Here is a 27206-nt window from a genome sequence, read left to right as displayed (position 1 = left end):
AAGGAAACCTGTGGTCAGGATGCATTATATAAGAAAAGATTCTACATTCAATTAAGAAAAATAAATAAATAAATACCACGGGGATGAGAGGACTATGTCTGTGCACATGTATGTCTAGATGCTTGAGGGGAAGTATCTTGTTTGGCCCTGTGTATACCACAGTAGCAGGGCTAGGAGTGTGCTGCCTCCACTTCCCATCTCTCCATAGAGCACTGAGATTCCACACAAGGGCTACTGCATCTCATTTACATGGGTTCTGGGTATAGAAACTTAGGTCTTCACACTGGCATGTCAAGTGATTCACCCACTGAACCATGCTCCTAGTCCCAATATTCCACGCATGCTTGTAAGTAGTTATGGGAAATATAATGTTAGTAATAAGTATTCAGTATAATATGAATTTGTAATAAAAAATGATAAAAAAAAAAGATGTTTACAAGCAGTCAGGTGTCTGGAGAATGAAAAATTCAACAAGCCAAGTGTATATGCAAAGTGTATAGAATGTCAACTTTACTTAAAACCTTCAAGATATTTTTAATAATTCTAGTAATGAATTCTGTTCTTTTGATTTTAAGTTAAATGCTTTCATGATTTCAAGAGAAAATAATACTTCCCATCTGTTTTGGCTGTTTTCTGTTCAGCTACAGTTTTAAAGTAGTGCTACATTTTAGCACCACTTTACTTTGAATCTATTACAAGGAAATATCACTTACATTTTTTCAAATGTCTGTGTCATCTACTGATAGAATCATTTTCCTCTTTCCGTCCGTCTATGTGCCTGATTGTGTTGATATATTTCCAGATGTGAAACTCACATTTATTTTCTTTCTCTGGCTTCCTTTGGGTTATTAGATTCCTCTCTTTTTCTAAGAAAGTTAGGGCAGAGTTCTTACTTTTCATTTGCTTTCTTTAAGGAGAAGAGTAGCAAAAGCTATCAATGTCTTCCTGTCAGGTTTTTAGCATCCTACAGGCTCTATTAATTCTTCCTAGAGTGTGAATGTTCATTTTTATCTCTTTCAACATCCTGCCTTTGTCTGACTGATGAGACACAGAGAGTACAACTGTTACTAAGGGAGGTAGAACTAAAGCCTCTTCACCATCCAGCCTGCATGTGAACACTTAGATGTTGCATTTAGTGGTATAATTTGATTTTGTTAAAATCATGAAAACTTATCCTTTAAAATATCAAAGAACTACTCAATGTATCAACTCTAATCTTTGTAAAATCCTAATGATTGCTTTTAGGCTCCTTTTGGTGCACATGTGTCTGCATGCTATGCTGTATTACACAGAGCTCTTACATGTTGCTTTCTGCTCAGCTTATTTGAAATACATTCTTTTATTTTTTGATAGATTTAGCAGTAACGTTATTCCTTATAATTGCTACAGTCTAATACTTTTACTGCTTCCTGCAGCCACAATGGAGAGCATTCATAGCTTTTCCACTTGACAGCATTTGAAATATTTAAATAGACTCCATCCTTTTCAAAGACTTTCTTCTTTAGAATAAACAACCTTATTTAATGATCACTTTCATATAGGGTTGTGGTTGGAAGATACTGTGTTATTCTAATTTCCCTTATCTGTATGTATTCCAGCTGTTTAAATCCTTCTAGACTGCACTGACACATATTACACTTAATATTCCCAGTGATGTTTCAAACATGCTAGTGCTGTAGAATCATTGTTTATAAAAAGGACTACACTTGCCAACTAAATTTTCAATAGCTTTTTGAGGTTCTGTATTTCATGCATGACTTATAGTGAGATCATAACAGTTACAAATAAGACCTAAGTAATTTTAATATCACTATATAATACATTAACACAACTGAGATTATGCTATGAAGTTTAATTGATCCCATTAATACCTATTTATGTCATTTACAAAAATACAACAATAATAATACTAGATCATAGAATTCTTAAAACACATGATTTTATGTATATCATGTATTAGAATGTTACTGATAAGTGTTAACTCAATACTATTATTATTAACTATAATAACTTCATGTACTTTATATCATCCCTATATATCATATATCCTTTTTCAAGCTACTCTGCATGATATTACTTTGGGCAGTTGATATTTTTATCCTTGAAGGAAAATTTGAAAAAAGAATTAAAATCCAGTAAATCAAATTATAATAATCAAATATTAGCAGTATGAGCTATGCAAAGTATTTATTTATAAAAGGATAATATATACACTGTGACACAATCCAGTAAATAAAATCAACATAATAAAAATTTAATGTCATGAGCTATGAAAATACTTTTGTAAACACCACAATCACTTTTACTACATGTCACAAGAAGCCACTTTCAAACACATAGAACAAAAAAGTGCTTGGACTGAGAAGTATCCATCTGAGTCTAGTTACAAATGTGGGATGAAAAGAATACCCATAAATAAGTAACAAATGATATAGCATAAAGCAGTATGACAGTAATAACAGATAATTAACTCCTCACAAAGCTTAGAGAGTACAAAAGGAAACTGAGCAGACAATGCAAGGAACAACTTTGAAGATGCTCTTAAAGCTGAGTCATCTTCGACTAGAGAGGGTCTGGTGGAAGCTGGTGGAATAGTAGAGAATTTGTCCTTTGGCCTTAAAGAGACGAGTAAGAAGCCTCTGTTACGGTACCTGTGATGGCCACTGGTACCTGTAAGGAGCTATGCCACAGAAGGAAGTGGAAAAGGCCAGGGGTCCTGGAAAGAGATGCCCCCGCTTCTTCTGTGTTTCCAGGTCTTCCTCTGGTTCTCTGTGATGACAGAGTACGATAATGTGTCCCAGAAGATAAGAAATTATTGTGGAATGTGGCTCCTTTATCACAAAGCAATAAGTAGAGAGATCACAAAATGATAAGTGGGAGAAAGGTATACATATCCCAAACTGGCTATTGTAACGGTGTCAGAATTCTAATACCAATACTCCGGTACTTCAACATTCTAATGCAAACATTTTTTCCTTACAAAAATTAGATATTATAGCCGAAAGTTCCATGGATGTGAAACAAAAAATTCACAAACTGTCTACTGCTTGGCTGCCAAAAACTCTGACTTTTCAGAGTTTATTATGTCATGAGGCAGCCTTATAAATAGTCAAGTGCAATATCAGCTTTACAGAAGTATGCATAAGAAGCTATAGCATTGAGACCTGCACATTAATTGTGAAGTTCAAGTGAAACAAAGAGATGGATAATAGTCTGTTGCATTTTGACATGAGCCCTACTAGAATATTTAGGTGAAAACTTCAGTGCCAAGAAAGTAAGATAAATTAGATTAAGTTCAAAGAAGAATGACAAAAAATTATTAATGGAATGAAAAGACTGGCTTGTGATGGGGAAAGGCTGACAGAAATGAATCTGTATAGATTAACTATGAGACAAGAAAAGTAAAACACTGACAAGAATGGGTCAGATATAAATACAGAAAGACTAGATCCTCAGGATAGCACTATAATTGGAATTTAATCTAAATTAATCAGTTTTATAAATGAGGAAAATTTCAAGCTTGAGTTACAGCCTTGCATTGTCAAAAGCAAGAAGACGGTGTATGTTGGCAGATGGAGGGTATAACAGGAAATTCGTTGTTACACAATCAATGGACTTAATGCTGCTGGAGATGCGAGTTATATCAAGCAGATACTCAGAGGCTTTCTGACCCTGAGCAGTGGCAGGAAAAGAGCAGGTGCTGAGAATTGCTGAAAGGCTTAGCCACTGAGTGATGCAGAGGACACCTGGAGGAAGAGCTGCGTGCAGGAGCGTTCCTGAACCTTGAAGTGCCTGTACCTCATCTTTTAGACTTTGGGCAGTAACTGAAATGCTTTGCTGTTGGTGCTGATACTGTACTGTTTTAGCAGCAAACATGATAGTCAGAGTATGAGTAGGTTCTTGGTTGGGATCCAGACATGTAAGTCCTATAGAGATCATACGTCTCTAGACAGGTCTGCCACAGGTTGGTTTCCCTGGCCTCACACTGGTAATTTTCTGACCAGGTATATGCCATTCTGTTTTTCTTTATTCTCCTTGGAGCTAGAGAAAATAACAACAAAGACACTCATAACTTCTCTTCATTCATCGAAGACCTAAAGACAAAAAAGAAAGGTCACCACAGTTTGGGAATGGCATGTTTTAATATCCTTCCTCACAGAGGTTGTGACAGAGAAGGGTCACTGATATTCTTTCAACGTAGAACTTACAAACTCAAAAACATATAAACTCATTAAGAAAACATAAAAATTATTTGCCATTCCCTCTCACTCATATGCAAACTCCACTCCTCTCAAATAACAACACCATCTTCTCATATACCACCACTATTCTTTCAACTGAAGCAATGATTTTTAAATTGGTGAAACAGTTGACGCAAGTATGTGTGAGATAAGAACTCTTACAATTATTGGGTGAAATGTTTTATATTATTTTTGTTTTATGTCTTGAAAAAGATGATTTGTAATTCAAGGTGACCTCCAGTTTACTGCGCTGTTGAAAATCGCTGAATTCCTGACCCTCTTACTTCCAATTCCCAAGTGCTGGGATTGAAGGCCCGTGGCAACACATCTGGCTCCTGTGGATTATTTTACTTGCTTTAAGTTTTTCAATATTTTCCTTTTGTGTTAGTTTCTTTTCTGTTGCTGTGATAAAATATTACAACCAAAAGCAAGTTACAGAATAAGAGTTTAGCTTGGCTTACAGTTCCAGAGGAGGAGTCCACAACGGTGGAAGAGGCATGGGGAAAGGAGCAGAAAGTAGAAAGATTCCATCTCAGTTGTACACAGGACACAGAGATAGAGTGGAAGAGGAGGAGGACATAAACCCTCAAAGCCAGCCTTCAGTCATATACTATGGATTACCCAGGGTCCGGGGAAACTGCTACATCTGGTGTGAGATATCTGAGGGAAAGACACTATGCTCTTGTGTTTGTTAACTTTATTCCTCTACGACAAAATTCTATCTTTACAGCCACAGCTCTGTCAGGCATTCAGGGCAGGAATAAATCTATATACACTAAGCTCCTTGTCCATCCACTATATTTCTCTGGGATGAAATCCTGTCTGCACAGCTTCAGTTCCATCCTGAGACTCAGTTCTCTCATAGTCCTGCAACTAAGCTCTTATGCTTCCTGCCTCATCTCCGTCCTCTGTTTCTTCACCCTCCATCTCTACTTGCTCTCTATTCCTGGCTCTGATGAACTCAAGAGTTCTGCTTTACTGTCTACAAAACCTGTGTTCTTTCCTTCTCCCTGGCCATGTCCTTCTGTTGGTACCTACAGAGAAGGCCTGTTCCTTCTTCCCCTAACCACAAGATTCTCTGCCTCCTCAGGAATGTTGCTCTACCCTACCTTCCACCTTGATATGTAAAAACCTTTTTTGTTCTCAGTCAATTGCTCTGGAGAGTCAGTACTCCTCAAGGGAAGGGGATGGTCTGAGCTTCATTTGCACAAGAAACAAAGGTATGGATCTCCAGCCAACTTGTCTCCTAGGCTCAGTGGGGGAGTTAGTTACCTAGAAATTCAACAGGTCTGAGGAGCTGAACTATTTGCCAAATGGTCTGGGAATATTTGGGCATGTAAGAATTTCATAGCAGAAGACAGCTGAAATATTAAAAGCTGGGTAACACCAAATATTCATAATAAATGGCTTGCCTTTTGACAGACCCTTGGTGGGTCAAAGTATAGCTTTAATACACAGCTGAATCTCTGTAATATATTTATTGTGGCTCACCACAATGTGATAGACCCCAGACCCAGGGTACTACCTTCTCGGGTGGGCGCCCCAAGAACCCAGACTCCGGTCCAGTTGATGCAGCTCCTCTCCTCCCAAGAGCAAGAGTCACGCCCTACTGTAGCCACATAGGTACTTTTTGTAAGGATTTGGTCCTTATTTACGTCCTTAATTACGTCATCAGCCTTCGCCGGCTTCCCAGCCTAAAAAGCGGGTGGGCCCTGTGTGGGCTCTCTGTCCCCTCTCCTTTTCTGCTCCTTCACCCCGTCGGTCCCCCTCTCTCCCTCTCCCCCCATCTCTCTCTCTCTCTCTCTGTGTCTTTCTCTGTCTCCCCGCCCCCCAATAAAGCTCTAAAAAGGTAACCATGGCTATGATTCTTTTAATCAGCAGGCTCCTCAGCCAGCATGGCCACCTCAGGCGGCGATCAGTCACGAGGAGCAGCGCCGCGGCATAACCAACACTTTTAAAGGAAAAAAATCCCACAAAAAGCCATAAGATTACAATTCCCATGCAATTTCGTTCTGATTGGTTCATGTCTAGGGGCTAATTTCACAAGATCATGGCCTAATCACAGGGTAGGTACAATCACGTCCATATGCACATTTTTCCCGGTACCTCAAGGGGGTGTATCAGGGCAGGAGTGAAGGTTACACAAAGGTTACAGTGGTCTTTCCTGGAACACTTGCAATTATCCTAGTCACGGTTGAGCAACATATCTTAACAGAAATCTCTTTACATTGTTACATTGTGGCAAGGGTGGTTGAGTAATGGCTGAGTCAGTCTGCCCTTGGAACTAGCTTTTTAGTTCCTCATTCTCCTGGGGCTTGGGGGGTGTAAGCCTGAAGGGTTAGGGTCTTTCAAATGTACTTCTTCCAGCAAGTCTGAATCTCCTAAAGAAGCAATAACCTCTCCAAACAGCATCATCAACTAGGGCGAGGTGTTCAAGCACATGAGCCTATGGGCAACATTTTCTCATTCTAACCATTACTACCTTCCTAAAGTAGGAAATTCCAATCCACAATTTGTTAGGACCCAAAATGTGTACTCTGAATATTCCGTGATCCTTCAGTTTCCCCCTCATCATCTCCTCTATTCTAACTATCCATGGAGCTAGTAACTACTTGCAAAGAAACTTAAGCTAAGAGATTTCCCTCATCAATGTTATTTTTGGAATATATGTGCATAAGAATATTCATGTGTACACATAGTTAATATACAGCTTTATGTATATTCTCTTAAAAGAAAAATGGACAGATTTGAAGTTTATAAATCTATTCAACTATGAATAATGTGAGTTAGAAATAGAATTCTGTAGAAACATTTGAGGATAGTTCTGATTTGTTGAAACTTCTCAAAATTCTGGACACATACTATCTTCATGTTAATATATATGAAAAATGAAGAAGTATGACTTTCATGTAGTCCTCTCCATAATTGTCTCATATTTTTCTACCACCAATTTTCATGGCTACCCACAAAGACCTAATTTTTTTAACAATTATTTTCCATCCTTCCTGTTTTACAAAACAATAAAATGACATCTTTTCCACAAAGCCTAGTTTTATCTACATCATAAGGCACTTCAATTTCTTCTACTTGGAGATCTCATTGGAGGCTTTTCTTTGGTTTAGTCATTCACTGAATTCTGCTTGCAAGTATAGTCACCTTTGTATCTGTTTAATCCCCTCTGCTTAGACTGAAATTCCCTCAGGTTCTCCAGATATTATTATCTACAATCCCCACTATTGTACTTAACTTAAAATAAATACTCAATAACTGACTATTCAAATTAATTTAGGAGGCAGAGACAGTCATTGAGAAGGTACTGGTCAGATTTATTATTAGCCAGATGTCTGCTAATAAACCAGTGATGCATTCTGCTTATGCAAGGGTGATTATTAATATCCTTCAGATTACATTTTAATGAAATTCTGTGAGACAAAAAAAAAGAAATGCTGTGTGTATTAGTATATTTAAATGAAACTAGTTTTATGAATTCAAAGGGATTAAAGTTGATTGCATATATTGTAAAACCCAATCAGTTGTTATTTCTTCTATAAATGAAAAAGTTTAAATGAAATCACAAGAAAGTTATTTGGTCCTTACTTGTCTTGTATGAGCCTAGACAATTACATTTACAATTCTGACTTCCCATAAAATTTTACAAAATCTAAAGAATTAGAATAAAGGTACATTGGCAAGTAGAATAAATATCCGATTTCAGAGTAAGCAACATGGCATACTTGTTCATGTTAAATACTCTAAACCATCAATTTACATTATTTCTTAACTGTTATGGTGACCATGGTCCCAAACAAAGCCTTTGCATTTCTTGTTTTTACTTTCTTGCTGGAGAGTGACCTAAACATCTAACTCATTACTATCTTGTTTCCAGTGGCTTCTGAGATTGGAATGTTACTCAGAACTATTATTAAAAATGAATAAAGCTCTTGCATTATGGGCTCAAGTAGATTAGCTTAGAAGCATAGCAATGCCTCACTTCCATTAACAGAAAAAAAAAAATTGAAGGATGTGGGCTGGAGGGCTGAAAGACCAAATTGTCCTGTAATACAATCCTATGATATATAAAATACTTTGCAAATTTACCATCATTTGACAGGTAATTTTAAATAGAGTTTACCACAGTGTGGTGAGGGAAGGGACTTTAAAAAAGAAACATTGTCTGGGGAGAGGAAGAAAGACAGGAGAAAGGAGACAGGAATGTTGTGAAAGGTTAGTGGAGGAAATCCAGGGTTGCTGTGAGTAACCTTTCAGATCTTGGGATCCCTTCACTCTGGGAAATTTAGAGTGACCCTCTGGCTCAGAACCTCAGCCAGCAGCCATTCTGGCACTTCTCCTAAAAGCCAAGCCATTAAGACAAAAGCAGAGTTAGTGAGACAGGTCTATTTGTGCTTTCTATTCATTTTTAACTTTGACAAGTAAAATTGAGTTCACGATGGCAGGCGGTAGGACGTGAGGATCAAATAATTTAGGATACTTCACTCTAACTTATAATCATATACATGTCTCTTATAGTCAGGATGGAACAGAAGTAAGCAGGTTGGACAGGACAATTTAAACAGAAAATGATAAAAATGAAATGTTCACTCTTATGCACTTTCCATCTCCAGATAGTTCTCACTTTATTGAAGCATTTCCTAAAGGCATTAGACACATGAGTGTCATCTTTACTGTCATCTGCATTAATAATTTTTTTATTAATTGCCCAGTGTGCCATATATTGTTGTTATAGTTAAACTCTCGGTGGTGAGATAATATAAACAAAACTCTTAAAAAAAATATAAAAACAATTTTCCAATATACTATTTCTCTGAAACTGTTTGGAAATAGCTTCACAAACATCTGAAAAATTTCATGAGAAGAAAAGAATCTTCCAATCAATCAGTAGCTACTTAATGAATCTCTTGTTTCTAGAGTCATGTCTGGTACCCAATGTTCAAAAGAGCCTGTCAGAATAAGTAACTGCTCAGTATAATTCTAGTAATATTATTGTAATTTATATTATTACACTTGTATTCTAGACATCACTCAGAAAATGTAACTGAGAAAGGAGATCTAGGAAGTGCTTATGACACAGGAAGATTATTGAGAAGAGACATGTGTAACTGCTAAATTGAAATTTCATATCTATAATTAAATCTTTCTGTCATCTTAATCAAAAACGTTAAAATGGTCCTCTTTTTTAACATCTCAGAAAACAGCAAAGTCTATATTATAACATACTAATATTATTAAGCCTATTTACATGATCAATTTTCTCGAGAAATGTGACACTACACAGAAAAATCACAGAAACCTGTTCAAATTTTAGCTCTATGAAGACTGATAAAAGGATTTGTAGAATGACTGCAGTATATTGAAAAAAAAATGAACTTAATATGGTGAGTTGTTTTATGATATCACTTAGGAGAGGGAATCAGATATATTTGACCAGATGGATAAATGTCATACCTAATAAGAGGCAAGCTGGGGACCATTTTTAGAATGCTGGGTAAAGAAGACTTTGCAGTACTGTGCAAAAGGTTACCGAAATTCAACTCATAGCCCTCAAACAAAAGGCCAGAGAGTTCTGAGGAGCTGATGTGAACTGGTGCAAAAACAGGGTGTTACTCAATGTGGTCAAAGGGTCAAATCCCTGTCTAGTTTGAAAAGGGCATAAGTCATCTAAGACTAAATTGCCAAGACCTGGTAAGGCTTCTTAAATTGGGACTTATGTCCTTATATGGGTCACAAAACCGAATGTAGAAATCTTGAAAAAAATTGGCAACAATAGGATTCTGAACACATAATAATTCAAAAGCAAATGTATAGTAAGTCAGAGATACTTTGACAGCATTCACCTGTGTAGTATACTGTGATTTCACTGTAACCTTGATTCCAAACATAAGCACACTCTCAACAGTACAGGCTGTGATATTATACCCGACTAGCTAATTCTGCCTAAAAACCCAGGCAGATTTGAGACTTTTTCGTATGTTAATAATTGCAATGTTTTTACTGCTCTTATTTAAATGTAATAGCTTAACATCAAATTATATGGAGAGAAACTCAAAGGGATTCCACTAAAATCAGGAACATTACAAGGCTGGTCACTCTCTCCATATTTATTCAATGTAATGCTTAAAGTTCTAGCTAGAGCAATACGACAAGAAAAAGATAAAGGGGACACAAGTTGGAAAGGAAGACGTCAAACTTTTGCTATTTGTAGAAGATATGATAGTATACATAAATGAACCCCAAAATTCCACCAGGGAACTTTTACAGCTGATAAACATCTTCAGTAATGTGGCAAGATACAAGATTAACTCAAAAACATCAGTTGCCCTCCTATATACAAACGATAAACTGGCTGAGAAAGAAATCAAAAAAACAACACCCTTCACAATAACCACAAATGATATAAAATATCTTGGGGTAACTCTAACCAAATAAGTGAAAACTTTAAGTCTTTGAAGAAAGAAATTGGAGAAGAGATCAGAAAATGGAAAGAACTCCCATGCTCATGGATCAGTAGGATTAACATAGTAAAAATGGCCATCTTAACTAAAGCAATCTAGAGATTCAGTGCAATCCCCATCAAAATTCCAACACAATTCTCCACAGACCTTGAAAGTACAACACTCAACTTCATATGGAAAAACAAATGTACCACATTTTCTTTGTCCATTCTTTGGTTGAGGGACATTTAGGTTGTTTCCAGATTCTGGCAATAATGACTAAAGCAGCTATGAACATAGTTGAACAAGTGTCTTTGTGATAGGATGGAGCATATTTTGGGCATTGAAATGCTATAGCTGGGTCTTGAGATAGGTCAATTTCCAATTTTTTTTTTTTTTTTTTTTTTTTTTTTTTTTTTTTTTGGTTTTTCGAGACAGGGTTTCTCTGTGTAGCTTTGCGCCTTTCCTGGAACTCACTTGGTAGTCCAGGCTGGCCTCGAACTCACAGAGATCCGCCTGGCTCTGCCTCCCGAGTGCTGGGATTAAAGGCGTGCGCCACCACCGCCCGGCAATTTCCAATTTTTTAAGAAACTGCCACATTGTTTCCAAAGTGGCTGAACAAGTTTGCACTCCTGCCGTTAGTCCAGTGATCTCTTTTATTTTCCCAGGTGATCTTTTCTTTTTTTTTTTTTAGCGGGGAGGGGCCATGAGGGATGGGGTTGGACAGGTTGAACATGAGACTGAGAGGGAGTGTAATGAAAGATGTCTCAATGGGTACAGGTATTTCGGGGTTAGGGAAAAGCCTAATGCCAGGGAAACTCCCAGGAATCCAGAAGGATGACTCCAGCTAAGACTCCTAACAATAGTGGAGAGGGTGCCTGAACTGGCCATCTACTATAATCAGATTGGTGACTACCCTAATTGTTCTCAGAGAATCATCACCCAGTAACTGAAGCAAGCAGATGCAGAGATTCACAGCCAAAAACGACCGCCCCCGGCCTGTTGAAGAGAGGGAGGGGGGATGGTGTGAGCCAGAGAAATCAAGGTCCTGATGGAGAAATCCACAGAGACAGCTGGCCCAAGCTTCTGGGAACTCATGGACTCTGGATTGACAGCTGGGGAGCCTGTATGGGATTTACCTAGGTCCACTGCACGTGTGTGTCAGTTGTGTACTTGGTCTGTTTGTGGGGCCCCTAGCAGTGGGATCAGGACCTGTCCCTGGCTCTATTCCCCATGCTGGGTTGCCTTGCCCAGCCTTGGTGCAGGGGGAGGAGCTTAGACCTGTCTCAACTTGATATGCTATATTTTGTTCCTGCCTACAGGAGGCTTCAGCCTTTTTGAATGTAGATGAAGGAGGAGTGGATGATTATGGGGTGTAGAGGAGCAGTGGAAGAGTATGGAAAGAGAGGAGGGAAGGGAAACTGTGGTTGGGATGAAAATAAGTGAAAAAGTTTAATTAATATATAAATAAAACATAATATATAAAAAACAAATCAGAGTAAATGAGCCAGGAATATGATTCACCCTAAAACAAATAAATAAAAGTGTAATGGCTTAATTTTGTAAAAAATAAATAAATAAATAAATAAATAAATAAATAAAATCTTCAAATCATCACTTGTGGTGTTATTTGATTTGTGCTCTAACAAATAAAGCTTGCCTGGGCATCAAAGGAAAAAGCCAGCCACTATATTAAACATAGAGGTCAGGCAGTGGTAGCACACACTTTTTGTTTGCTTGTTTGTTTTGTTGAAACAGAGTTTCTCTGTGTCCTGTCTATCCTGGATCTCACTTTGTAGACCAGGCTGCCCTCAAACTCAATGAGATCCACCTACCTCTGCCTCCCAAGACACTGTCTGACCTTTATGTTTAATATAGTGACTGGCTTTTTCTTTTATTTTCACTTAAGCTTTATTTGTTAGAGCACAAATAAAATATCATCACAATAATTTTTTAGCACATATCAAATAAATATGTCTTTTTTATTATATTATCTTTAGAATATTTGATACCAAAAATTGCCCCTTGAGGTTATGATCTGAGCTCTATAGAATGTCATTTAATTAAATTTGGTTTGGTATTAGTACAGAATTTAAAAAACCTATCTGAAATGGCCATAAACATATGTCTGCAACTTTGATTTGAATCTGAATTCTAAGTATTGATGAGTACAAATTAAAATATTGATCACCTAAGAAAATGCTGAAAATATTATTATCCTGCAATATGAAATATTCAGTTAGGATTTAATTTCTTATGCCAAAGCAAATGTGCACATGAATCTCATTGGCACACAAATTAATAGTAATAAATAGTAAAATTAGATGCATACTAAATAATTGTTCTAAAATATTTTTATTATATCTTATCAATATATATTTCATGTATAGATATATTTTATATACCCATATAACCACATCATACAAAATTTTTAGGGTGAAAAGGGGTTTCAAGTGGAAAAAATTTAAGAACAGTTGCTGTAGAATTCCTGCTGGTATAAACTCCTTTTGTATGTGGAAGATAAAAATGTTAATTCTATAGCAATATGTAGCAAAATATAATTCTATAGCAAAATAATTCTAAAGCAATATAGCAAAATAATAGTGACCATCAGAAGCAGGAAGGGAGATAAGGACAGAGTGGAGTTTCATTCAGGAGGTATCTTTATTGATAATTTTATTTCAAAGGAATTTTCCCATGTTCTCAAGAAAACTGTTCCTTAGTTGTAAAGCTGGAAGAATTTTGCATTTACATCTCAGACGAGTAGAGATGCATTGACTATGTAAGTTTCCTAAAGTAAAACCAGAGGTCAGGGGTCTGGAGTCCAGAGGAAACTTGACTGAAGTTTAGCAAAGCTGACAGGAAATTGAGGTCATCTTGATGCAACCATATTGAAATGTAGTCATAGATAGAAATTATAACTTCTGAGCCCAAGTGCCTCATTCGGTTCATGATGCCATGTTCTTTATCAAATTTTGAAGAGAGATCTCTATATCTTTTATGCGTAGTGAAGACTAAATGAGACTATGTGCATAAAGTACAAAGAAAATCTATTTAAATTAGAGTATTTCCCTTTCCAGGTCATTGGTTTACAAACATATTCCATGCGAAGTTCTTAAAATGATATGCTTGGTTTTTTCTTTCTATTGCATTTGATTTGGGGAACCTCATTGATGTTATCCAAATATCAATTCTATTGAATATATATCAACATCTTAAAAATCATCAAACACAGACACACATGATAACTGTAAGCAATCAGTCTAATCTTTTTTTTTTAAATTTATTTATTTATAATGTATACAGAAGAGGGCACCAGATCTCATTACAGATGGTTGTGAGCCACCATGTGGTTGCTGGGAATTGAACTCAAGACCTCCGGAAGTGCAGTCAGTGCTCTTAACCTCTGAGCCATCTCTCCAGCCCCAATCAGTCTAATCTTAAACATGATTTCTCAGTTAAAGCTTTTGGCAAGTATGTCAGTCTTCAGGTTACCATGGAAACTTGCTATCCAATGGAAGAAAGTTATACATTGTTACATTAGGAAGGTCTCAGGAGAGGTTTATGCCCAGAGTTTGGTGGAAACCAGTTGGTTGTTTTAATAATCCCTCAGTTCAACAATACAGTCATGTCTATGCAAGTAATATAAACTACAGCATACACCATTCCATTTTAATAGTCTGTACTAACAAATAAAGGTGAGTTTTTTCATTTTGTTTTTCACTCTTTAGGCAATGATTGCATTGATCTTCTGTGCTTACAGAGATGGCACACCTGTGACCAGGAATAAGAAATGTGCAATCTTGTAATCAGATGCTTCTGTGAACTAGGTTTTTTCTTAATTTCTCAGAACTTCAACTTGTATACCCTGTGTTATATTAGGTATCACTGGAGACAGAACTGTCATAGGCTAGATATGCTATATCAAGCTTTTTCCTTCTGTATTCAGTATTCTGAGGAGGCACGCATGCATTTGTTCTTAAAACCAAGAATTACAATTCCATCTTAATACAGGGTTCTCAGCTTTTCTGGTTTGAGAATAGTTACAAAGTAAATGACTGCTAAGTTGATTTGGAAATATAAAATTACCCTTCTGTCATAAGAGGTTCTGCAATCAGTTAAACACTGAATTATAATGTGACCCAGGAACTTGGCTTTTACATATACACACAATGAAAATGAAAGGAAGTATATTGATAATCCACACAAGATATCACAGCACCATTATTTACCATAACAAAATTACAGAAACAACTCTAATATTTACCAGCAAAAGAATAAACAGATAAAAATTGATTTAAGACTCAAACTTAGAAAAGAATGCAATTCTGATGCCTAATACATAATAGGTAAGTTTTAAATATACTAAGAGAAATAAATCAGACAGAAAGGAAAGCTATGATTACATAATTATATGATACCTAGCTGTGACTCACAATTTATGAGGTACCTAAAATAGACAGTTTTATAGACAGAAGGTGGAATAGAGGTCATTAAGGCAGAGGGAGGTGGAAAATAGAATCTGGAATTGGAATACACAGTGACGATCTTTATACAACTTTATGAATCCATTTAATGCTATTAAATGGAATACGTGATATGGTTAAAATTGTATATTGGATGGTACACCCAAAGTATAGCTAAAATTACTAAAACTGACAATTTTCATGCTCTGTGTGTTTTACCACAATTAAATTAACGAGTACACAGTAAAAATTATTGTAGGTATTCCATAAACTATAGAATTTAGATTTGTTATGGTTGAGAATATTGAAAAGGAAAAAAAATGGCTCCAGATGTGGATTCAGTCTTAGCATCAAAACATTCCCCTGACACTTGGTAGTGATAAGAATTCAATCAACATCTTGAGTGTTTAATAGATTAGTTATCTTATACATCAGAGTAGTTTTGATGACTATAACAAAAATTCGTATAAAGTGCCTTACAAAAGACCACTATCCAAATATATGTAGGCAGTTCTCACTGCATATTCTTTAGAGAGATGGCTATTATGGCTTCCTCACTGAGATGCGTCTGTTGGTCCCATTTTAATACCCTAAATTACCAATCTGTAATGATAGTCTGATACAGTATATGAAAATTAAAACTATCTTATAATGCCTTTTATAAACATAATACCATTAAAGTATGTTGATATAAAATAACATTGATTCCTTGCTATAAAATCAAAAATTAATATTAAAATGAGCATGGCTTAAATACATGTTGACTATTTTTTTTCTATCCTTAGTGGTTATGTCTTTGACTATGATTACTACAGAGATGATTTCTACAATCGGTATGTGAATTTCTCAACCTTGTTCTTTATAATTTGTATTATGCTCTATTATATGTATTTCATTTACTGATGCTATTAATTAAAATGCTTGAAATAACATTTTGTGACTACAGATTTAAAATGTAAAGTTTCTACAGCTGTACCATAGATATATATATATTCTAATTTTGTTATATTTATTGACATCCAGTAGATCTTGCAATTAGATTTGAGGATAAGAGTTGCCTAACCCTAAAATTTTGTTGGTAGTGTTGAATAACATTTTAAACATCTAATTATTTTCCAGATCACTTGACTTAGAATTCTCAAAGCTGAGCATTATTATGACTCCAAAAGAAAGAAAGAGAGAGAGAGAGAAGGAGGAAGGGAGGGAGGGAGGGAGGGAGGGAGGGAGGGAGGGAGGAAGGGAGGGAGGGAGAGAGGAAGGAAGAAAAGAAGGGAGGGAGGAAGGAAGGAAGGAAGGAAGGAAAAGAAGGGAGGGAGAGAGGGAGGGAGGGAGGGAGGGAGGAAGGAAGGAAGGGAAAGGAAGGGAGGGAGGGAAGAAGGAATGAGGGAGGGAGGGAGGGAGGAAGGAAGGCAGGTAGGCAGGCAAGCAGGCAACAAAATCTAAAGTTCATCTGCCTCTGTGATACATTGAATTTATTAGAACCAGAACGTTAAGAGAACTGTACAAATCATTTGACTCTCTGTACTAAAAGTACATGGACAAATGACAATTATTTATCATCTTATCCTTTAGAACAATAACAGTATTGAGAATTTGATTCATGTCTTTACATAAGATGTATCAAAATCATTCCGGAGTACAAACTTGTGTCCTTTCATCAGGTGACTTAGGATCTGGAACAAGCACCTGCCTTGTGCTCTGTGAGCCACTATGGTTCTTTTTGAGGATAAATCAGTCTCAGTGTCTCATTGAAATTGTGCACAGTCTCTCCTCAAGTTCTTTCCACATGCAGTTCTGTGGCAGCATCACTTCCTTCCCATAGCTTCATTATCTTCCTCACATCATATACACTTATCTTATAGATGGCAGAAAGAATCATTTCATTCATTTTACTGCATCTACATCTTGATGTTTTCAAGGGGCATGCTAACACATCTTTGCTCTACTGTTTCTTTGATATACTCATTTACATTTTGTTTGAATTTATTTTCAATGTTATGATTCTGAAGTTATTTACAGCACCAATTCTTTCTTTCAATTACATGTTTTTGTTAAGTGCCACAAACATAGGGTACATTGTAGATACCTGATTGCTGTCTCTATGTAAACAGAGTCCAGTCAGCAGCCACCATCCTCCTCATGTTTTGACGGAACTTATTTGTATAATAAAATCTGTACTTGGGGTTGTTAATGACAGGTTACTTATAAAATGTAATGGCATCAGAAATTTAACTTTATTTTAGAAAACTGGTTTATGCATCTAATTGTTGACAAAGAAATTCATGAACACATACACGCGCACGCACAAAACAAACAAATAAAAAACCTGTATGTGACAATTGGAATAAACAAATGAATGGATGTATAAATGACATTAATATTTTCCTCAGACTTTAATTACAAGTACTAGTAAAACAAGGGAGTCCAAGGACTTATATAAAAACCTGGGGAAAGGTTTTTAATAGATCATGTAGGGCAAAGGAGCCAGTGATCCCTTGAGAGTTTCCTTCCCACTTCTGAATACATTTTCAGTTCTACAACTGTTTGGTCCTTTCTGTGTGCTGTCCCATCTCTTAAGACCTCCAACCACCTTCTTCACTTGACTTCATGTCTCAGAGCACAGGAGGAAGACTACTCCCAGACTGAATCAGGTTCCCTGGGAGCTCTCACACCTGGAACAGCTCCCTCCCCACACTTACTTGTATTGCTATAGCTCCTTCTGCAAAGTGAGGTCTGATCATGTCTGCCTCCCTTTCGGCATGAGCACAACAGTGATGTTAACTTGTGCTTGGCTATAATGGATATTTAAGTTGTGAAGTTAGTAATCTCATTTAAGATGCAGGGCCCTTTTGTTCATTACAGACAGAGGCAACCTCATAGCTTGGTCATTCGTTCTAATGCCACAACAGACTACGTGGAAATTCACAAGGGAGCAAAAATAGCTCCAGCTTGTATGTGGGGTTAATGCCTGTGTAGGGTACCAGATCTGAGGATATACTTCACAGAGCTGGAAAAGCTACTTATCTCTAGTTCCTTCTATAGACAAAAGCTAATTCTAAAAAAAAATGATTCCCTCAAATTATTTTATAATGGCAGTATATTAGGTTTTATTTTCAACATTTAGTAGCTTATAATAATGTGCTCTGCAAGCAATGCCTTCAATGCCAGCATTAAAACAACCCCATCCCCTACTAAGAATAGACCGCATGAAGATAGTCTTCACATTTACTGAAAACCTTAGCTTTTAATAGTTTCATAACCATTTCCTGTTGGAATTTTTTTAGGATTCAAAACATGTTAATCATTCTGAATAAATTTTCAGCTTGTATGTGCTATTTAATGGTATATCAAAATGTCTTTGCCTTAGTCCCTTTTCTTAGTATTTCATTGTATACTTAATGAGTTTCTATTAAGATGAATTTTGTGTTGTAAGGTAGGAATTTATGTAGTTATATATATATATATATATATATATATATATATATATATATATATGGAGAATAAGATAGTGGCACAGTAGTTCTTTCATAATAGACCATTCTTATACCTTTGAGTAGCATTTCAGCTGTGGCTCAACACATCTGCAGAGAGATAGTGGACATTTGGTTATTTTCTAAGACCAAGATTCTTTGTTTAAGAAAAGCAAGAAAACATACTGGTTATGTTTAGCGGAGATAATTGTATTAAAAAAAAAACTTGCTAAATAAGAATTGGGAATCTGAAAGGACAAAAACATTTTAGCATAATGGAATTGACAATTGCAAGAAGCAGGGCACTTGCTGTTATTAAAATTCACTGTAGAAAAGGGGCCTCACTGAGCTGAAATTATGAGTAAAAATTTCTGCTCAGCCTGTGCCATTGTACCTCTGTGTACCTGGAACTCAGATTGCTGAGGAGGAGACCTTGGTTACTGGTATGGTTGTCTTAGGCAGAGTGTGAAGGAGCAAATGCTGCAAGTTCTACCAACTAGATTCTTCTGTTGCTATTGGAATAAATTGTGATTGCCAGGGTAAAGAAACATAGCTGGGGTAATAACAACAACAATAAACAACAACAATAATAATAATAATAATGGGAAGCCTAATAAAATGTCTATTTTCTTGGTCCCTCTTGAATTTTCCTTCTAATATACTGAGTAGAACAGGAAGCCAGATTCTCACTGTGCAGAAACATGGCCCAAACCCACATGGAGCTAAAGGAAGGTCTCCCTTTAGAAGGAATAGCTTCATATGTGACACACAGATGTTCATATTCCTATCTTACTTCTGCATGTTTGATGATGTTAATGTAATTGAATGATTTGGGCTCATACATAGCTTTATCTCATAATTATTCTGAGTATTACATTATAATACAAAAAGCAGTGTTCACTAGCTATTTTCCAGCCTTCAGTGGTATTTTGTTTTTTAAAAAAGTTGGTATAGCTGAGTGCAGGCTATTGTATAGTATGAGAACCATGCATGGACTTCGATATGGTATCGAGAAAATTAAAAAGAGATTTGCCTCAAGTACGCTGAGTACTCCAGAAAATGCCTTCAATCTCTGAGAAACTGGCAGTTTAGTCCAATCCTTACTTCAGTCCCACAAGAAAAACCACCCAGTACTTTAAAAATGCTGGTGAAGAGTAAAGTTCTGTTAGAAAAACAGAAATGTCATGGATGTTTCAGGATGTAGAACAACTTGTATATTGTTAAAGTGATTCAAAATGGGCATTGTTCAATGCTGGGACATTCAGACCTGGTATTAATACACTAAAGAAAAGTTATTGATCTTTTAGTTAATTACAGAATACAGCATATATTCATGATACTGGAAAATGTGTTACCAAGGAATAATGTCTTTCTCATATGCAAACTTAAATTACCAAGTGACAGAATAGTATGACAGAATAGTATCCTAATTTGTAAGTGCAGAAATAATAGTGTGTGTGGTTGGCAAGGACATGGTTTGAGTGAGAAGATGTGAACTTAACATCTAGATGTACATGTGTCAACAGGTTAATTTTGAGAAATTGCCTCTTCTATGTTTTCTTTTTTTTTTTCATGAACAAAATGGCTTAAAACTCCAACCTTAGCAAGTCAGAAGTAGAATTAAACAAGTTTAGTGTTTTTTCTTTTTACCACAAATGACCAGATGGACATATTGTTTAATTATTTAAAAATTTCATGTGAAGTAAAGCAGATAGCAGATAGCAATGTTGATTATACTAAAGTAAAAAATCTTTCAGAAATGATTATTCTGATTTGCAGCCAATTGCCTTTGAAAGCATGGTCAAGAAATATTTGCATATGAACAAGAAAGAAACTTAACTGAAAACCGTAGAAAAGTTTATTAATTAAAAATCAAATAAAAGCAATGGAATTGTCAAAATCCTGATGACTTTTAAGAATAATTTGTTCTGAATTTGTATGTAGATCTTATATATAAAGTGGACATTTTAAGTTGTTTAATGGATTCTACTCCGTTGGGAGTCAAGCATGCTGAAAGTAGAGTTTAGGGATGAAATAGGACAAAGCAAAGATAGTTTTCTGTTTGCTTGTTATACACATATATTGCCAGAACATCTTGGGTAGAGGCCAGCCTCTTCACAGCTTCTACTCCATAGTAAAGATTCTGTTAGCAGTAACTACATAGAAATAATAAGTTTGATTCATGAATAGAGAAAAAAAGTAAGTATTTTAAAAGGGAAATTAAGGACCAAATGGATATTTATTAAAAAGTTCTTAAAATTATTATTGAAAGAAAATTTACTACATGGTTATAAAATATATCACATATCAAACTTGCAATATTCAATCTTTCCTGTGATTTTTGAAATCATACTCTTTATTTGCAAAAAATAAGCATTAGGTCAAAAAAATAAAAAAAGAAGAAGAAATCCAACAAATTGGCCTTTAGTAGAGCTTCTACTGGAAAAATAAATAAATCATACCAATTGAATATGAAGACAATCATTTAGGAAGGTTAAAAGCCTTTTTAATATACCAAATAGACACAACCTTTGTGCATGTCTATATATATATATACTGTAGTTTTGGTTATGTAAAAGAAGGTAGAGATGGCTAAAGGGAAAACTTTGATGACAGAGTTTGTTTTGTTGAATAAATATAGGGCTTTGTTCATGTATTTTCCCAAAACACAATTATTGTTAAAGCCTAGTAATAAATATTCTCAAAGTAATAAAAATTATAATCACTTTCTGTGTTTATGTTAATATGGCACTAATTTACTTTTATACATAACACACCTGCTTTAAGGATAAGGATGAAAATTAATAGCCTTCGTCTAAGAGACAAGCTACGACCACTTCATCAAATAAATAAGTATTAAAATTAGGCTTATCAGTTTTTAACTTTTGCTAGGTTTTTAACTTTTCTTTAAAAAGAAAAAAGTCAAACACAAAAAATATAATTTTAAATGTTTCTGAAATGAAAAAAAAAATCCTTCAAAATTCTTCTGAGGGCTGCAATAATACTAACTCTCGCTACATTTCTTTCATTGACACATAGAGGGAAGGTTCTTTGAGCATTCATTTTAAAATTAACTTTGGGAAAGGGAAGATATATGCTTGGCTTCGTAATAACCATTATCTATTAAACAAGTATCAGAAGGATTTTTTTCTGAATAAGCACTATTAGGGAAAACTAAGAACACCCAAAGGAAAAAAGTAGAGATATAATTGTAAGAATGAGTAAAATAAAATAATGACAACAAAAACAATTTGAAGACTTTAGCCAACCTTTGAAAATTTGCTTTCATTCCATCGTGCTTGACTGTAATTTTCATAGACAGCCTATAATCTCAAATGAGCTGTCCTTACTCCCACTGCTATTTATAAAGATAAACTAATTTAATTTACTGTAGCGTGAATTCTGATGAAAAAAACTAAGCTATCTTCTCCCCCTCCCCATCACTTCCTTCTGCATTTAGAAACTCAAGTCCGTCCCTGAAGCCCAGAAAACTGACCCCTTCTCACTTGGCCTGTTACATTTTATGCATTAGAGCCATGCTCAGCTTCCTTCCTTGCATTTCTGATAAACTCAAGTGTACCCAATGATATTTAAGACAGCTTCCACTTTCCATTTAATATTCCATTAAATATTATAAAAATAGAAATTTGTTCATATTTGAAGTGCCCATGCCTTTTTTTCCATCTTGTTTTTGTGTTATGTATGTCATTAAAACATTTAAGCTCTAATGCTTCCCACAGTCACATCAGAGTAGCAGAAGGAACTGATGAATATCCCACCTGATTCTTTGATCAAGAAAGCCACTGGACATTGAGAGATGGGGCCTGGGAAGCCCAACACCAGACAAAGGTTCTGGAACACAGCCTGTAGAGTGTAACAACATATTGACAAATGTTTCAGTGACCTAGAAAGTGTCTTTAAAGGTTAAAGGGCATTGTACTTAGATTAACAATGAATGTGGCAGTTTATTTTCTCAGCACATCCACTAGAATTCTCATCTCTCTGAATACCCAGAGACATTGTGCTCTGTGGATTTTCTTTACCCAATGAATAGGTTTGCTTACTTAATGAACCTCTTCAATGCACATGAAAAACAAGGGGAACCTTTTACCTCAAATGGTAATTTCTGATCTGAAGAGATGAGTCAAATGTTGTATTTTCTTCCTCTTGCTAGTCTTGGGTATTATAGTTTGGCCCACTGACTTAGGGACCTCTTTGAATTCATCTTATAAATAACTAATGTATATTTGTTTTGTGATTGAAATGAGGGGCAGATTTTCTTGACCCTTCTGATTTTCTATTCTCTATTGGTGTGGATTGTATTCATAACCATTTCTGCCTCATCCAGCTGTGGACTTTGAAAGAAACCCTTGTGTGCTGACATCTACTGCTCTTTGCCAGCAGGTCCTCCACTCTCTTGGACTTTGCCAGTTCACACAGGATGGGGCCTCCATTGACCTCTGCCACTGACTTTTTTTTCTTTCTAGACATGTAGGAGATGATTTTTATATTAAAAGGTTCCTTTTAAACTTAATTTTTATCCTTTTATCTTATTATGAAATAGCTATAAATATTTTTTAACAAACTATTGAAAACCATTTATATTTTATTATGTTTCCTATATTATTTTTCCAAAAGAGATTATAACATTTTCAGAAGTATATGTACACAAGATACACTTCTATGAAATAGTTTCTTGTAGAATTTTTTTTTATTATTTCCTTCCTGTTTCTCTTCTCTGAATTTTATGTTGTTTGATTCTCTGGATTTTAAATTGATTTATTTATTGACTGCTATAAATCAATTACAAAACTAAACTTCATGTAATAGTGTCAAAAGAAAATATATAACAACCATAATATAAATTAATAATGCCTTTTCTTTTGTTCTGGGCAACATAATTACATATCTTTATTTGTTAGCAAATAGTTCTAAAAAATAAATGAGTAAATATAACTCAGCATTTTATCCCAAAGCAGTTACACTTTTCAAATATGCTATCATATAAAATGTTGGTACATATGAGTTTGCAGAAGAGATGATATGAATCATTTAAATCTCTGAATGGCATATTTCCATATGTGAGCTAACATCCATATTCCTTTATTCCTTTCGCTATTTAGTGGAAATACATTGCTGTGGTTAATATCAGCTTTTCTTTTAGTCATAGTAAGGAACTTACTGATTTTCTTTTTAGTTTTTTTTTTTTTTTTTTTTTTTTTTTTTGGTTTTTCGAGACAGGGTTTCTCTGTGTAGCTTTGCGCCTTTCCTGGAACTCACTTGGTAGTCCAGGCTGGCCTCGAACTCACAGAGATCTGCCTGGCTCTGCCTCCCGAGTGCTGGGATTAAAGGCGTGCGCCACCACCGCCCGGCTGATTTTCTTTTTAGTTAGAACACATTTTACTAACTTACTCTACAAACATCTCTATTTCAATTTTCATAGCTGGAAAGCACTCAGAAGAACAAATTGTTCTAATTATCGGTTCCCTCTAGTGTTTCATTCAACACATTTGTACCCTTGTGTTAGCTCTGTTTTCTTTAAACTCAGCCTCAGTCAGAGGGGCCCCTGATTAAACACCGTGAAAAGATGGGCACCATTCAATATGGTTCCTATACTTTCTTCTTAAGCTGGTTTTACTTCTACTTTTTCCCTTTACACTAAGGAATTTTTTTTTTTGCTGTTTTGCTCATGATTATGTGTAACCATTCCACTCTAAATTTAATTTAATAAGTGCCCAATGTATGTATAAGTGCCCAAAATATATGCTTAATATTAGGGTAAATTTGTTTACTCAAGCAAAGAAATGTATCAAAGGCCAAGGTCGGCTGAATTTGGCAAATTTCGTATTGCTATCAGAGCAAAGCTCCTTTCCTATATTACAAAAGTTCAGAGTCAGGTCAAATTCTAACATCCAGAAAGAGCATCCTGTTGCTTTCTGAAAAATAAACTGACTCATTAATAAATACCTTGTCTGAATAGTAAACAAGTGCAAAAACATGCTTGCTGCAAAATTTTTCCAGCACGCTCTCTGAATAACTCCATGTGTCTCATAGAAAGTTTAGCATCTTAGTGACTCTCAACCACTTGTGTTTGTGAAGGCTGTTTGATTACCATGGACGTGTGCCTCCGCCTCCTCGAGCTGTCATCCCACTGAAGCGTCCCAGAGTGGCTCTCACCACCACTCGCAGGGGAAAAGGCGTCTTTTCCATGAAAGGGGGGTCCAGATCTACTGTTGGTGGGTCATCTTCATCAGGCTCTAAATGTAAGTAACATTCCCTGTTTTATTTTCCTGTAAATAAAAATAGAAACAGCCATCATTAATAAAGGCCTACACTGAATGGTTACCTGGTAATTATTATTATAAAAACATGAATAATTACCTACTGTTAAATTCTATCATATTGCACTACAGTAGACAGACGATAAAAAAATATAACCCAGGACAGACTTTAATAGAATTTTATCGTGGTAAATTACACTGTACTGCCAGCCTAGTTGGGGTGTCATAGAATGAAGACGGGAAATGGAACATATTGCTTACAATGAGCAAACACTGTCACTTTAAAAGGGGTACATAGTCTTTCTTTTTGGAGAAACATGAATATTATGTGCTTGAATATGTTAGAATTAGGATAATCAAGATCAAAGTTGGAAAAATGATACAACTTTTGAAGCATAACTTATCAATTATCATAGGTCTCAAGGAGAGATATGCATCTGAATATATATTTCATAAATAATTGAAACTCCTTACATGATTTCATATATGTCAGTAAAATGTAGAGATGCCAGCTTTGTAACTAAGTGTGTATATTAGAAAATTTCATATGGACTGACTGAGAAAAATCTCTACATTTGTATTAGAATACAATTGCTAAAGAAAATAATAACAAAATTTTCTGTCTTCCTTGAAATTATATTTTAGTGCAGAAGTAGGAGATAATGTGTTATACCATTAGTATATGAGAAAGAAAGTCTTAGAGGAAGTTGGGAGACTTGTGGTTCATACAGTGGCCTGTGACTATCTCTTCCCAGGGATACTTGAGCTGAAACCTGAAGGAACTGAGGGGCAAAAGCATGTACTCTTAGCATACCAGGGCAGAGCAAGGAAAGGTAGTCAGACATTAGAACTGCCACAGTGAAGCAACAAAGAAGCCATTGAAGCTGGAAGAGCAAGAGGGGGGACTGTGGCTAAAGACAGGAAGCCAGAGCACATCCCAGGGCACTTTGGTAGGTTTTGCTTACTCCGTTTCACAACCCTTTAAGACATAGATGACAAATACCCAGTTTTATTGACGAAAATTTGTATCTTTTCCTATGGAAATGTGAAAAAATACAGATAAACAAAGAAATAAAAACATTTGTTCACCCAAGATCTGTCACTGATGACATACCAAAGGGGCAATTTTGTCCAAGTCTATCTTAGCTGATCAGCGAGTTGATCAGGGCTGCAGGAGTGTGGATGCAGGGTCATTCACAGGAGTATTGTGGACTCATGAGCAGCCGCATCGCTGAAAAGCCCACACCAGCAGGGGTGATGATCTAGGAAAGCTGCATACCTGGAGCTCCCTGCATGATTTGCGCCCCAGCCAGAGGACTCTCTGTCTCTGTCTCTCTCCCTCCCTCCTTCCTCCCTCTCTCCCTCCATCCCCACTCTCTTTCTCTCATCAAAAATGGATACAGCTTGTATAACCCTTGGTGGGGAAGGGGCAGTATAAGTCTTATACACTATAGGAGCTTTCAGAGACTTGGGCGGTTGAGTTTGGTTCCTGAGTCTTATGGGTCTCTGTCCAAGAGGAATTGTGTCAATGCAGAGAGAACAGCTACAGGTCAACAAGCACAGGGCAGCAAACTTGTAAACCAGCAGTCACAGCGAAAAGCCAGACCCCTTGATTCTCACACCAAGACATAGATACTTACTCCGCATCATCAGAAATATTAAGAATCACTATCAGATCACTCTATTTTTTTATGTGAAAGTGGCCTATGACATAGTTCAAGAAGAAGCAACAAATGATTTCTAGAAACGTGAGTTTGGTTTGCTGAGTTCACTGAAATGTTACCTCAGCTAATGCAACCACAATAGCAAACATAGATTTGCTATTATGAAGTCTGTTCTGCAAATGGACAGTGCAAATTTTATTTTGAGTCAGAATATGAGAAAAGTGATGTCTGGTGAAATATCTAAATGCTCTAATATGTTTTTAGATTGACATTAAGAGTAAAGAAAGTTATTGAATTTGGCTCTTGTGGAAACATGAAGATCAAGTTGCATTCTAGGTTTGCATTATTTTCTTTATATATTCACATTTTTAGAAAGAGAAGTATCAAAAGCATTGTATACTTCTTATCCAGAGCTCACTGGTAAAGTGGTCTGTGAGCAAAAACTTCCCTGGCATCTGAATATGCAGTTCAACATTGAGTCTTACCCTCAACTCTGCAGAACATTTATAGTCCTTTACCTCAAACCCTACAGTCCAGAAGCATAGTTTAAAGTGCGTACTTATAGACAGATATACTTGCTTCCAAAAATCCCCTCAGGAGATGTCACCTCCTGATCTTAGAGGCACTGATTTAGG

The 27206-nt window shown here is 35.9% G+C and overlaps 1 protein-coding gene across 10 annotated transcripts in view; it reads left to right on the top strand.

Annotated features, from left to right (window-relative positions):
* Ralyl (RALY RNA binding protein like) overlaps positions 1-27206 on the top strand; it is a 690262-nt gene that overhangs the window by 586311 nt on the left and 76745 nt on the right. For 9 of the 10 annotated variants that reach the window (XM_052715025.1, XM_052715020.1, XM_052715026.1 and 6 more), the window contains 2 exons: positions 15942-15989; positions 24726-24889. In XM_052715025.1, coding sequence (XP_052570985.1) covers positions 15942-15989; positions 24726-24889 — 212 coding nt within the window. The remainder of the gene's footprint in view (positions 1-15941; positions 15990-24725; positions 24890-27206) is intronic. The other variant, XM_052715019.1, reaches the window with a different exon arrangement.

The sequence above is a fragment of the Peromyscus californicus genome, unplaced genomic scaffold, assembly GCF_007827085.1.
Source record: "Peromyscus californicus insignis strain IS unplaced genomic scaffold, ASM782708v3 Scaffold_5__1_contigs__length_169319896, whole genome shotgun sequence".
Classification (NCBI taxonomy): domain Eukaryota; kingdom Metazoa; phylum Chordata; class Mammalia; order Rodentia; family Cricetidae; genus Peromyscus; species Peromyscus californicus.
Note: the sequence above shows the minus strand (reverse complement) of the source record. Positions and strands in the feature narration are given on the sequence as shown.